At 40.0% G+C, this 14,152-nt stretch overlaps 1 protein-coding gene across 1 annotated transcript in view; it reads right to left on the bottom strand.

Moving 5' to 3' along the window:
- Nucleotides 1-14,152, bottom strand: part of ANO2 (anoctamin 2) — a 332,293-nt gene that overhangs the window by 220,565 nt on the left and 97,576 nt on the right. Inside the window, exons 8-10 of the mRNA XM_044996576.1 lie at nucleotides 11,829-11,884; nucleotides 11,527-11,568; nucleotides 11-75 (exon numbers count right to left, since the gene is read on the bottom strand). Coding sequence (XP_044852511.1) covers nucleotides 11-75; nucleotides 11,527-11,568; nucleotides 11,829-11,884 — 163 coding nt within the window. The remainder of the gene's footprint in view (nucleotides 1-10; nucleotides 76-11,526; nucleotides 11,569-11,828; nucleotides 11,885-14,152) is intronic.

Raw genomic sequence — 14,152 nt, 5'->3', positions numbered from 1 at the left:
AATCTATTACCTTATGAGGTCAATAGGCTGATACTTGTAAAATGCTCCATATCTTGCCCATTCTCGATACAGCAACTAAATTAAAAGAAACACAGAAAATTAACTTAAAACAATTAATTTGCAGTTGAGTTACAAACAATTTTTTTTTAGTGTGGACTTGGGACTATTGTACCTATCTGATCAGTTTTATGCTGCTACAATTCCTATGCTAAACATTTTTGCATCAGGATTCCACTATCACTTGATATTCCTGGATCTCAGGCTACAGAGAAGCATCTCATGTGCTAGACAACAATCCTGTATTCAGTGGTTCACACATCTGAGCAAAGTTCACATAAAATAACTAAAAGCAGGAGCAAAGAAATCAAAAGAAATTTTAAAATAGAGACTGGCTCCAACTCCCATTAAAGTCAAATGAGTAGGACTGGGCCCTAATTATTATCAATTGGATTTTCAAAAGCAATCAGTATTTATCTAATTCTGCTCCCGGTGAAACCAATAGTATTACTCACCCTCCCACCCCCGCTTGACTTTACTATGAGAAAGGCCCACCTTGAGCACTATAGAAAATGCCATCCTACCTGTTTCTTAAAAAAAAAAAACAACCCCAAACTATATGGAGAATGTTATTGTAATGCTCACACTGCAGCATTTGATTTTTTTAAGTCCAAATGAAAAAAAAGCAGTGGGGAGGAGACATGGATTTGAACTGAACCTTCTGCATGGCAGCCCAACTTAGAAGAGCACAGATGCATCTAGAAGAGGGATGTGGTATTACTAGATATGCTCAGTAGCTGTCTCTGAAGCTGCACAGAAGGTTTCCAATGAGAGTAAGCAATTTTACAGGTTACAAACCCTCAGCATCTGAAAGCTGAGAGCTAATCAGAACTCAAAGAGTGAAAAGTTACAAATGAGGTAGTTGGAGACAGCCCTCTGACCTCAGCAAGTGATTGATGCATGACCAAGAGGTGTGTGCTGTAAAAGATGTGTCTAAATACCAGTACCAATTTGGATCAGGGGGGTGCGGATGCCTGCGCTTGCTGGAAATTGAGGAGACAGTCACCTATTGCCTTTGGCATTATAATTGCTGTTGTCTGAGAGAATCTTTCTCATTTTGCTGAGAAGATTTTGAAAGGTTTGGCAGGAAACCAAGAGGTCACATTCTCCTCAGACCCTGGAGAATCCAGGGGACCCTTTTGAGGCCACACTCTAGAAACTGAGAAATTGTCTTCACAAGAAGATCAGAGAGGAATGTATCAGTATGTGCGTCTTGTTGAAATTATTCACTGCAATACCTGTAGGCTTAGCAGAGTTGACTTAGCAGAGTTTGATCGCTATATTTATTTTATAATTTCAACAGATAATATTGATGTCTAATTTTAAGCATTTTTTATTTTTATCTATTTAAATTTTTCACAGTTGGGATAAATTATGAGAGGTGTCAGGCTACAATACAATAGACATTGAGATTCAAAAAGTTGAAGCTTTATAACTATTTAAACACAAACTGTCAATATCACAGGTTAAAATATACAAAGAAAAGATCCTTAAATCAAACTCCAGCAGGTTCTCAAGCAGCATTTTTCTTACTGTGCCTGTCAATTTTGTTTATTGTCAAAGGAAATATTTTTTTCATTGGTTTACATGTGACTGGTGAAATTGACATTTACTGACATTTAGTTACAAAAATCTAATCTTTCCTAGCCTAAATATTTTAACCTATGTAATACATGTAACAGCAGCAAAGTGAGGAAGTCTGGATAAAGAAGAACACCAAAAGGCTTACTGGCTTTAGTTTAAACATTCATTCAGAAGCATTCTAAATACTATTTGTAATGTTTATGTGTATTAAATATTTGTTTTGTTTATTAAGAAATTGCTTCACTTTTTGAAGCTGAGAACTCTTATTAACAGTTACATTCGGGATTCTTGTATACCATAGCTCTAAGATTTAAATCTGTTTAACACCCTGCTGGCCTGTGCCTCAGAAGAGATTTAAGCCAAAGTACAGGGAAGAGGGAGAGTAATAGTTATACATAATATTACCTCTCCCTCCCCACACACACAGTTGCCCATTGCATTATGTCACACTGCATTTACTACACAAGTGGAGCTGGGCACAATTTTTGGATGAATAGTTTATTTGCCAAAAAATGCAGCTTTGGTCAACCTGAAACTATTTGCAAATTTGACCCAATTAGTTTCATCTGGGAAAAAAACTTCTTCCAGGCCACCAAACTCTGTGTGTCTGTTCCTCCTTTTAAAGCCTTTAGCCCAGTGATTAGGGTACTTGCCTGGGATATGGGAGACCCAGGTTTGAATCAGATCTCCCCTATCCCTGGTGAGCACCCTAATCACCAAGCTATAGGCTATTCTGGGGGCAGGATGCTCTCAGTCTGCCCTGTAGAACACTATTCCACTTTGTCTAAATTACTTAAAGATTCAGGAGATCATAGACTTGAACTCAGATCTCATCCCTTACCAGGCACATACTCCTAATCACCAGGCCATAGATTGTTCTGCTCACTGTCTCTCCTGTTGACACTATTCTTCTTTGTATAAAGACTTAAATATTCACTGAGCCAAAGAGAGTGAGAATGACTCTATAGCCTGCTTATCAAGGCACTACTAGGGAGATAGGAGATGTGGATTCAAATCCCTCCTTTGAAACAGGCAGAGGGAAGATTACCAGAGCTTGCAAAGCCCTGAATGGTATTTTAAAACCTCAAAATAAATACAGCATTTGGGACTATTCCTATAAAATATTGTTGTCACAGGAGGCATGAACATCAGTTTTGTAGAGGTCCTCCTTGGAGGCATGTGTAATGTAATTAATCCCTGTATTCGCACCCTACACACCATTGTAATAATCTCTGTATAAAATATGCCAGGTATGGTATCATTTGAAAACCAATAACTTGCTGGTCAACAATATCATGGTGAAATGTATGTAGCAACATTATATGCAAAGTTATGGACATAGGCTGAAAACATGACTGAAGTGTGTTTTCCAGACAAGTCTGGGAAGTGGGTAAACCTGTTTCTCCAAGCCAAAGGACAAGTTGATGTTTCTATACAGGTGTCATCGAAGCTGATGGGCCATCACCTATCAAGTGGCCATTCTTTGGCAAGGAAGGGGGACAGGAATAAACAGATCTGCATCTTAGCAAACAAAAGCATAATACCTCTTCCCTATCAGACTCCATGTGTCCTGTTCTCAGCTAGAAAGAACTTTAAGTAGGAGTCATACTCAAGAAAATGCTTTTCTAAGGGTAACAACTACAAAAGTGAGGGGCAAAAACACACTAAGATCTCCCTCATCACCCATCTCTCTCTTTGTACCTAAGAAGACAAAAGAAACAGCCATTGGATCTTGGGAGCAGATCCTGGCCCGAGAACTTGGTCAGCAATATACTGAAAACCTGTGGTAAGAATTTCACCTTGAACCAAGTTAAGTCTGTTAAATTTAGTACTAGGAAGTGTTTTATCTTTATTTCTCTTGTAACCATTTTTGACTTTAATGCTCCATTACTTGTACTAACTTAAACCCTCACTCTTTTTAGTGGAATAAACTTATTTTATTTTTTAATCAAAACTAAAACAGTGTTGTGGAAGGTGGAAAGCTGTTGTATCTTCATGCCCCTTAGAGAGGTAACAGACGTAATGTATCTGGCCTGTTTAAGGGAGAGCTAGATGGTGCAGAACACACTCTTCTGAGGAAAAATCCAGGACTGGGAATGTGTTGGGGTCACCTGGCATGTGTTAACCAAGGCTGCTGGAAGCCAAAATGTAGCTGGTGTTTGCTAACAGACTTCTGGGGTCCGAGCTGCTGGATATGGGCTGTGGGCATGCACAGGCATACAGGGTGCGACCTGAATGCTGTTTGTGAGGAGCCCAGGTTGGGAGCCACAGCAGCAAAGCATTGTAAGGTACCCCAAGTTGCAAGGCAGGTGGTGGCACAGCTCCACACTGGTCTGGAGTGTCATAGTATGCAATGGATTCTAGACACCAAGTTGCTCTCATTGGCTCAAAAACAGCAGGTTAACTACTTCAGCAGTCACAGGAGCCTATTGTTTACTGAAGTAGGAGTAAGATGAAATTATAACAAGAGGCTTGGATTTTCAGACTTCCCTGGCCATGAGATTCAGTGTTTTCAGTAAAGCATATATTTAAGGAAACAAACAGAAGCTGGATGTTATGAAGAAAGATGGCCAGAAATGTCTTTTGCAGAGGATAGAACCATGAAGATGCAGCTGTAGATGATATATCTAACTGCATATTGTTATATTATTTCCACAAAAAGGAATTTAAAATATAGTTCCAGCTTTATGCTAAAAAGAGAGGATTCTCCATTTAAATTTCACTTGATGAGCATATTTGTAGGCCATTGGTGTCAGAGCTGAACCAGCCATGCAATGCCAGGCTATGGTGTGCACACACACATCCACATCCACACCCACCCACACAAAATGGATGTACTTAACAATAATGATAAATGAAAGAGTTTAGAAAAAAATCTGAAATCCCGCTGATGCCTCATGGAAAGCTGTGAAAAAGACTCTAGAGATAATGCTGCTTATGTATCATGAGGCAAATTCTTCCCTGATGTAATTCAACTGATGTCAGTGGGATTACACCAGAGATAAGTATGGCCCAAAGTTTCTAGGTCAGAGGTGAAGTGATTGCCAAAGCAAATTCTAAATGGGTAAAGTGGAGTGAATTATGTGCTGATGGGGGACTGGTGAGACAGAAAAAGGAGCTAGCAGGAAGGTGGAACATACAGCAGTGGAAGCAACTGCCTGCCCTTCTCCTTTACCTCTGAGGCTGCCACTCAAAAGATCACATGTAGCAACTTCTCTCTCTGACAGAGAATTCAGGCTTCATCAGAGACTACTAAAGGGTGAAAATCAGACCGCAAGGGAACAGAAAGTCAGGGAGAGAGATGTATATGCTTTGTGGATAATATCCAGATGACACAACTAATTTGGCCTTTCAAAATCCCCTTTGTCAAAGTTCCTCACAAGAGGCTATTAAGGACACTAAGGCCTGGTCTTCACCTCAAACCGAGGCTGGCCCACCTACAACACCTCAGGGCTGTGAAAAATTTTGAGCCCTACACACTGTAGTTAGGTCAACTTAAACCTGAGGCACATGCAGCAAGGTCAACAGAAGAATTCTTTCATCAACCTAGCTATCATGTCTCAGAGAAGTGGATTACTTACATCAACAGACAACCCCCCATCCATCAATGTAGAAAGTATCTATGCTATGAAGATGCAGTGGCACAGCACCATAGCTGTGCTGCTGTAGCAACCATAGTGTAGACATACCCTAAGAAGTTATGGTGTGAAAGACAGAGTTCTGCCATAGACAAGAAACCAGCTATAGGGCAGAAAATGTAGGGTGAGACTAAATGGTCAATGATCAACTTAGTAAAAAGTTAACAGTCTTTCAGGTGATATATTGGTAGCATCATGTTTTCAGTATTATTTTTATCAAGTATATCACCTGAAAGACTGTTTAATTGTGGTCACTTTTTTTTTTAAATAGCAGAAATAGAAGGGGTCCAGAAATATATGGCAATACAGTTATGCAAAATAATGTATTTTATGGAGAATATAAATCCTGTTTATCCTCTCTCATAATATGGAAACAAGAGGACAGTCCAGGAAGCTTAAAAGCAACAATTTAACAACTAATAAGAAAAAATACATTTTTTACACACTGCATAAAAAGTGGAAGTCACTGCAGCAAGAGATCATTGAGGCTAAGAGTTAAATAGGATTCAAAAAAGGATTAGACAGTTATATGAGTAAAGGGAATATCCACGGTTACATTACAGAGGATTTCTTTTTAAAAATATTAATGTTATGAGCACAGGCCAAACACTCCCTGATGGATTAAGTAAGAAATATTCCCTAAAAGTATTGTTCCATAATTGTCCACAAAAAGGGGTTCTTCCAACAGTGTCTAAAATAGCTGGTCCTGGCCACTCTCCGGGAGCAGGATTATGGACTAGGTGGGCCATTAGTATGGTAATTCCTATGTTCCCTTGAAATGAGGCTGTGCTACATACATGTGCACGACCCAGCTAGTCATGTAGTGAAAAATGTAGCGAATTCCCTCAATGAATGAGGTAGGGCTCTATATCTAACAATAAGCACAGCTCAGAATCTTTTGCTGGTATAACCCTAATTTTCCCAAAGCTCTCTAATATAGATCCTGATCCTACAGCTGCTTCCACTTAGGATTTGTTGAAAGTTTTCCATCAAAACTGTGTGTTTCTTGACAGAAAATTAGATTTTCAACCAAAGGAAATATTTTGCAACATGTCTGCTTTCCATGAAAAATTTCTACCTTTTTAAAAAAAGTTTAGTTTTCAGCCAAAATCTGAAAAATTTTGATTTCTCAGGACTGCCGTGGTACCTTCTGACAGGTGTAGTTCAGATGCCTCACATTCCCTTTCTCTTCTATAGGCTGGCCTATCCAACCGGATATTTCCCAGTATGTACTGTGGCTATGGGATTTCCATGATGCCCTGAAGCAGTTCACCAAAACGAGAAGAGGGTGGTGCAGCACCGGAGATGCAGTCCGACCAGAGGACCTGGCCCACAGAGAAAAATGGGGGCATAAGGCAATTGAACTATAACTCCCACGAAGTACCAGAGAGGCATTTCCACTTAATATTTTCTGGTTTTGCCTGGGTAAGTTGGGGAGGGGGGTTGATTTTTCATCTAAAAAGTCAAAATTCCACATGGGGACAAAACCTCATATTCTGACCAGCTCTACTTCTACTAGCTTGGAAGCCTGCACCTCTGCAGTGACTTCTGTGAGGCTTCTCATAGTTCCAGGAACATACCTTTGATGCTCTAGTTCTAGGATGAGATTGTTAACTCTTTAGCGCTGAAAAATGTTGGGCCTGTCTGTAAAGCAGCATGCACATCTATAGCAAGTGTATTAAGAATATGTTTAATAATATAATGGTAAATTATTGAACAATGGAAATATGTCAGTTTACAAGAACTGCCACTCTATTTAGCCCAATAACTTTAAACCTTTATAATGTTGTAATTACTTACCAACAGTTGGATCTGTCAACTAGTCTCTTTGAGGACTAGCAACATGCCAGGTTTTAAGTTTGTAACTTCCATCATTTTGTGGTGTTAGGAGCACAAAACAAGAACCGTTTTTTAAAATAAACTGAAAGTATGCAATTCTTTACACTTGCTGAATTAAAAGGGACAGCATCAATTTGAAATCTGATCAGTTTAAAGAAATGAGTTAAAAGTAGGTTCAGATACTTTAACTGCTTGCTTTTTTTCTAATCATCATATTTTCCAGTTACTTTATGAAAGACTCAAACAAATAATAGAGGAACTGATTAATTAAGACCCTGATCCTGAAAATACTTGCACAGATGAGTACAGTCCATCAGCAGTTGTAATGGCATGCTCCCCTTGAAGTAAATGGAGTTACCCCAATGTACCTCAGCTGATGATCTGGCTCAATATGTTTCTGTTCTCAGATTTGTAGGACTTTAGGAATGGATTTCAATGTATGGGATCTGGCAATAAGTGACTATTACTCTTATAAAGCACAATCCTGCATAGTGCTTAGCACTTCCAAAGGGTAAGGGGTAATCTCAATGAGAGAGAGGTGAAATTCTTGAACTAAAACTTTATTTTGGCAAAAAATGCAGATTTGGTAACACTAAAACTTTTTGCAAATTTATGTCAGTTTTGCCAAATTGTTCATACAGAAAAACTCCAAAATAATCAAAACATTTTGTTTCTCTGTTCAAAACAACTTTTTGGTATGAAATTCCATTAAATTTAAAAAGAATAAAAATATTTCAAAATGCTTAAAATGAAACCAAAATATTTTATTCAATGCAAAACATTTTTTACTTTCCAAATATTTCAAAAAAATTCTGTTTTCCCTCCAACCCAAAAACGATTTTTCCCACTTTTCAACATTGCCAAAGAATTGGATAAACCGGTTACTTCCCCAGCTCTGCTGTCAGCTCTCATTGGCTTCAGTGGGAGCTGAAGGTGATCAGCACGTTATACTACTGATCTCCTATTCATTTTTCAATTGGAAAACTCGCATTACCAATTCAAGATCAATTCCTGGTGAACATTCCACAATATTCATTTAAAGTTCGTTGATTTTGTAAACTAACCTGCCTTTAAGCACATTCACTGACATAGTCAGAAGAACTCTAAATCAAACCCAAAATGGTATTTAAACACTGCCACAGAGAACTGATTTTAAAATGTAAACAAATAATGGATGTCTTTGTAAAAAAAAGTATGATCCAATTCAACCACAAAGTATGCCAAGAACTCAGATTAGATTACCATAAAGGTCTTAAAAGCTATGAAATTGCAGGACTTCCCCCACCAATGCAGGTAAAATTGTTAAGATTGAAATGTCACAAAACTCAGTTTGATCTGAAATATTTGTGTGTGACTGTACAAAAATTATGGGAGTCCCCATAGAGCTCTGTAACATCATGTTCTACCTGTATTTCCACAGTTCCATTTAACAGTGGTACTTTCCACAGGTAAATCATAATACCTTTCAACCCATTTCTAATATCCTATGGATGTTATGTTGGATGAACTGCAGTTTAATTCCCAGATAGATTCCTTGTAAATGAGAGGTGACATTTCTCAGCATAAAACAGTGCTGGTACCAATGGATAGGAGCTTTAAAAAAGATCAGACCGCTGATCCTTCTCCTTAAGGCAAGCTACTACAATGCTGCTTTGCAGTAGTTTCTTTACACATATTTCCCCTTTAGCAGGCACCTCACTGAAATAGGGAAATTCCTTTGCTCTTACGAGTAGTCTTAGGCAGAGTGTGTGTTGCACCAAATGCAGATTTCTGGTTCTCAACGGGCAGTCACAAAAGCATTGTTTCACAGGGCCTTTTCCCCATAGAGATCCTGAAGAGGGTTAATTAGGATTAACCTTTTACTTTATGAGCTGCTACATAAATCTTAATTACTATGACTTGCCGTATAAGGAAAAATACCTCAGACAGGCTCAGTTCACCATTATTTGGGATTATTCTACAGGCAGTCAAATGGAAGACGCATATAACTTAAAGGGGACAAAATAAAAAGGGACAGAAAATAGCTCCAAAATGTCCCCCTTCCTTTTAAATCTGATCAGTGCTTTTCAGGAAATTAAACACTGAGACTATTAGATTCAGATAGAAAACAGATGATGTTATACATAGAAATACTACAGCAGATTATATGGCTACACAGCAGAGACATATGTGAATAATCAATGCAGTATTTCTGGAAAGAACCTTTTATGTTTTTAATACTTAACACTTCATAACAGGGCCTAATAGGCAGGATAAAAAGAAAGCAGCACAAAATGCAGCTTAAAGGATGACTATTTTTCCAGACGTTTATACTTTTAGACCCTCTTTTCCCCTTCGCCACATTATCCAATTTGTCCTCATAGCCTAACTGCTATTTTAGCATTCTTCTTGTAGCTGGAAGCTTTGTCTAGTTCTTCAGTGGGTAAACTCTGCAACTACCTTTAGAGCTCATAGCAATGATACTCCATTCTTTTAGCCAGAAAAGGCTACTGTAAGTGCAGTGTAGACAATGTCATGATAGAGAGAATCACTGGTTCTTGAACAAGAAGTGGTTATAAAAGATAGCTGTAAATTACAGAGACAAACAACCAGGCTTCTACGTTGGTTTGACTCCCAACTTTGGCCACGTCTGCACCACCCGACGGATCGGCGGGTAGTAATCGATCTATCGGGGATCGATTTATCACATCTCATCTAGATGCGATAAATCAATCCCCGAATCCATGCCCATATTCCACCTTGGCAGGAGGAGTAAGTGGAGTTGACGGGGGAGCCGCGGCAGTTGACTTGCCGCCGTGAGGAAGGCCAGGTAAGTCGAACTAATTCGACTTCAGCTACGCGAATAGCATAGCTGAAGTTGCATATCTTAGATCGATCTCCCCTCCCCAGTGTAGACCAGCCCTTTGTCTCCTTTGTTTACCAAGGACAACTGTATACAGCACACAGAGACATCTAGTGGCTCACATTACACACAGCTGCTCAGGAAAATCAAATTTTTCAACTCTTCAGTGCCGCAGCCTTGACAGCCCAGGGATAACAGACTGAAAATTTGTATTCAAGCTTAGTTTCAAATGCATTCATAACCACAAGAAGTGGATTACTTGGTAAGTAAACTTCTGAAAATTATGGGAACATTGTTAAGGGTTTTGGAAAATGAATAGTATTTTAATGCTTCCTTCATGCAATAGAAGTCATATGGCAGTATGAAAAACCACAGGGTGAAAAATATTTATGAAATTATGTATTAGTAACCAAGAATATGCATTCAGTATATTAGGAATGAAATCATATTTTAGGCTTTCTATTATTAAAGGTACCTTGTTTGTCTCTCCCTGCCCCTCTCCCCATTTCCTATTACTTTTTCTTATTAGTAAAGATGCTTCAATACAGGCATTCAAGAGCGGTGGGGGAAATGAGCACACACTAAGTATAAAATGGAACTTAATTGATTCTAGTATTTAAATGTTTTAGCTCATTTCTAATAGCTAGCACCTACATTTAAAACAATAGTATGAGTAGATTCAGTTTCTTATAGTTATCAATTTATCATGTGTAGAGGGTAGACCTGAGTGAACTAATTGGAATAAGTAATTTGACAGATGGAGCCTTTTTTCTGTTCAAATTGTCTGCAAACCAATAAATTTTTTTTATAAATGTACTTGTTATTCTAATTATAGAATATCAGGGTTGGAAGGGACCTCAGGAGGTCATCTAGTCCAACCCCCTGCTCAAAGCAGGACTATTCTCTACAGGGGCGGCTTCAGGCACCAGCAAGCCAAGCGCTTGCCTGGGGCGGCAAGCCACTGGAGGTGCTTTGCCGGTCGCCGCGAGGGCGGCAGGCAGGTTGCCTTCAGCGGCTTGCCTGCGGGGGGTCCGCTGGTCCCACAGCTTCGGCGGACCTCCCGCAGGCAAAATGCCTAGAGCCGCCCCTGATTCTCTAGACCCCTAAATGGCCCCCTCAAGGACTGAACTCATAACCCTGGATTTAGCAGGCCAATACAAAAGTTAAACACTATAGGTTCGATTATTCATCTAATCATCATCTGTTTATGGCGTGGCATTCATTATCTATGTCACATAGCAATGTGTTTGCTTCCTGATTGGCTGACTAGAACTTTTTTAAACAGGAAGAGGGAAATTCAAGGGATTTCAAGATGGCCGCATGAAACGAAATTCACCCAAATACTGCCAAACTTTGTGTGAATGTTCTTGCGAATAAACCATCAATTACATGAAAGAAAGTAGGGAAAATTAATTAAAAGGCTCACAAATACCAATGAAACTAATTTGCAGAAGTTTTTATTCAAATGAACATTTGCAACTGCTCTTGGAGTATTCATCCAGCTCTAGTTCAAAGTATGCAAATCCAGCACACAAAAAAATGTATTTATGATGTAGAGTATTTTACCTCTCTTTCATTCATGTCATCATTTTGGCCTTCATATTCACCCTACAAAAACAAATCAAAATGGTAAGTGTAATAAAAGGAAAAGTATTTTAGTGTAATGCTATTGCTCAGCTGTTTTGCACTATAATTTTGTTTTTACTGTTCAATTACGCCTGAATATTTTTATATTAAGACTTTCTATTACTCTGAGGATACAACCAATATGCTGGTAGATATTTTGTATTCTCACAGACAATTATTAGTGGCTGTGAAGCTTTTAACATTGATGCTAGAGAACTACATTTTAAATTGTGTATACGTACATCATGAAGAGGATATGCTGCATCATAGACATTGTTTGCTATTAATGTAGTAATACCTAAAGAGAAACAAACAAAAAATGTCAATAGCTATTTATAATGAACAGAGATAAGAATAGATTATTACAAAATATTCACTTTATTCAACTATGGCAGGGACTGAGATATATTAATGAAAATCAGCAAATGAATAATCTAAAGCTGAATACGAGCCCAGTTCAGAAATTAGATTGGAGCCCTGGAAGTCAATCTTAATTTAGCAGGGAAAATATTATCTTTCTGCTCAACTGGGGGGTAACTTTAAAATGGCCTCATCCCCATGCTATGCTTTTCCCCCAGTAAGCTGGTTTGTTACTATGTCCAAGGAGAGCTTTTTTCCCCTGGCTTGCTTGCTTCCTTGCCAGTTACCTCTGTCTCTTTTAAAATAAGGAAGTAGAGGTCGATGGCAGATACTAAACAGACCTATAGCTGAAAAAAAGAATGGTGCCATGAAAGGACCAAACATTCAGCTCCATCCCAAAAATCAATTTGGAGATCTCATTCGTCTGCAATGATCCAACAATCAAAGGAGGGTAGCCCCATTAAAACACAGATGATTAACAAACTTCCTTCCATGGAATCCAGTGACGAAGGAGGCCAGTTAGGACACCTAGGCTTTGTCTACACTACAGAGTTTTGTTGACAAAAGTTATGTTGACACTCAAAAAGCGCTATAATAAAAACTGGTATTGCATGTTCACACTTGCGCCCTCTGTCAGAAGAGGATGTCCACACTTGGGGTACTAGCATCGACAGTCTGAGCAGTGCACTGTGGATACCTATCCCACAGTCCAGCTTGACACCTTCTGCTGCCAGTTCTTGTGGGAAGGTGGAGTGGATCGTGAAACATCTTGGGACCGGGCTCAATGTCCCATGATGCATTGCTTCTGTCACAAACATTCTATGGGCTTCCGGTTTTCTTTCGCTGCATTTTTCAATGGCCTTTGTTTGCTGTGCACCTCGGCATCTTTGTGAGAAGGGATGGATCCCGCTGTGCTCTCCTATGCTCTGGTAACTGTCATGAAGACTCCGCGCATGGCAGTGCAGTTAATCACAAAGTTCCTAGCTGAAGAAGATTCCCAGTTGTCTGACATGCTGTGTGATATGGATAGGAGCAACTTTAGATTGCTTTTGGCATTCATGGAACAGCTGCAGATGGTGAACTATCGCTTTGGGACTCGGGAAACAAGCACTGAATGGTGGGATTGTATCGTCATGCAGGTGTGGGATGATGAGCAGTGGCTACAGAACTTTCGAATGGGGAAAGCCACCTACCTGGAACGGTGTGGGGAGCTCGCCCCAGCACTAAGGCACAATGACCCCAGAATGAGAGCTGCCCTATCAGTAGAGAAGTGTGTGGCAATTGCTGTGTGGAAGCTGGAGACTCCAGATGGCTGCTGGTCGGTTGCAAATCAATTTGGAGTCGGGAAGTTGACCGTTGGGATTGTGTTAATGCAAGTGTGTGTGGGGGTGGAGGAGGAGTGTTCTTCAAGGTCACATCTGCCAAAGCACAAGGAACAATGCACGGAAGCATGATTCACGCACAATATTGAAACATTTCAGTATAATACACCTCTGGTAACATAACAATCACTTTCTCACTGACTCTTGGCAAGCACACATCTTGACGAACACCCAAAGCATGGTGAGTGTTGGCTGGGGAAGGGAGGGGCACTACATGGGGAAAAGAGCACTCTGGAAGGGTTGCGGTGCAGCCGACTAGGGAAAAAATTCTAAAATTCTCCCACACTTTTCCACAGGTGGGGGTCATTCTAGGAGACATCTCACTTCTGAGGCTAAGCAGAGAAACAAGGGCACATCTACTACACGCTTGTGGCTTCTGCCCTGCTCTCTATGCTGCTAGCCTGTGTGCCGCTTTGGTCCCTGCACTAGTGATTGCCGAATGGCGCGAGAAAGTTTCCTACAATGGGGGAAGGAACAAAGCAGATCTGCCAAGGAAACTTTCCTAGAGATCTTTCTGGAGGATTCTCATGAGATCTTGGCATGCATCAACACCCTGTTCTGCCATTTTGATTAGCTGCACAGGAAAATGTCCAGCACACAGAAACACAACCAGCCTCCCACATTTCTATACCCTGAACCCACTTCCACACAACACAAACCATAGCCTCTTACCAGGAGTCTCCTTCTCCTGCTTCTTGCTCGCTGGAGAGCAACTGCTGAGACTGGCTAGTCACCTCCAGAGTGGAGAACAGTTCCTGGCTGCCTGCCCCACAGGGTGACCCCCGCTGGAGCTTCACATCGTCATCTAACTCCACCTCTTCATC

This window comes from Mauremys mutica, chromosome 1, assembly GCF_020497125.1.
Source record: "Mauremys mutica isolate MM-2020 ecotype Southern chromosome 1, ASM2049712v1, whole genome shotgun sequence".
Lineage (NCBI taxonomy): Eukaryota > Metazoa > Chordata > Testudines > Geoemydidae > Mauremys > Mauremys mutica.
Note: the sequence above shows the minus strand (reverse complement) of the source record. Positions and strands in the feature narration are given on the sequence as shown.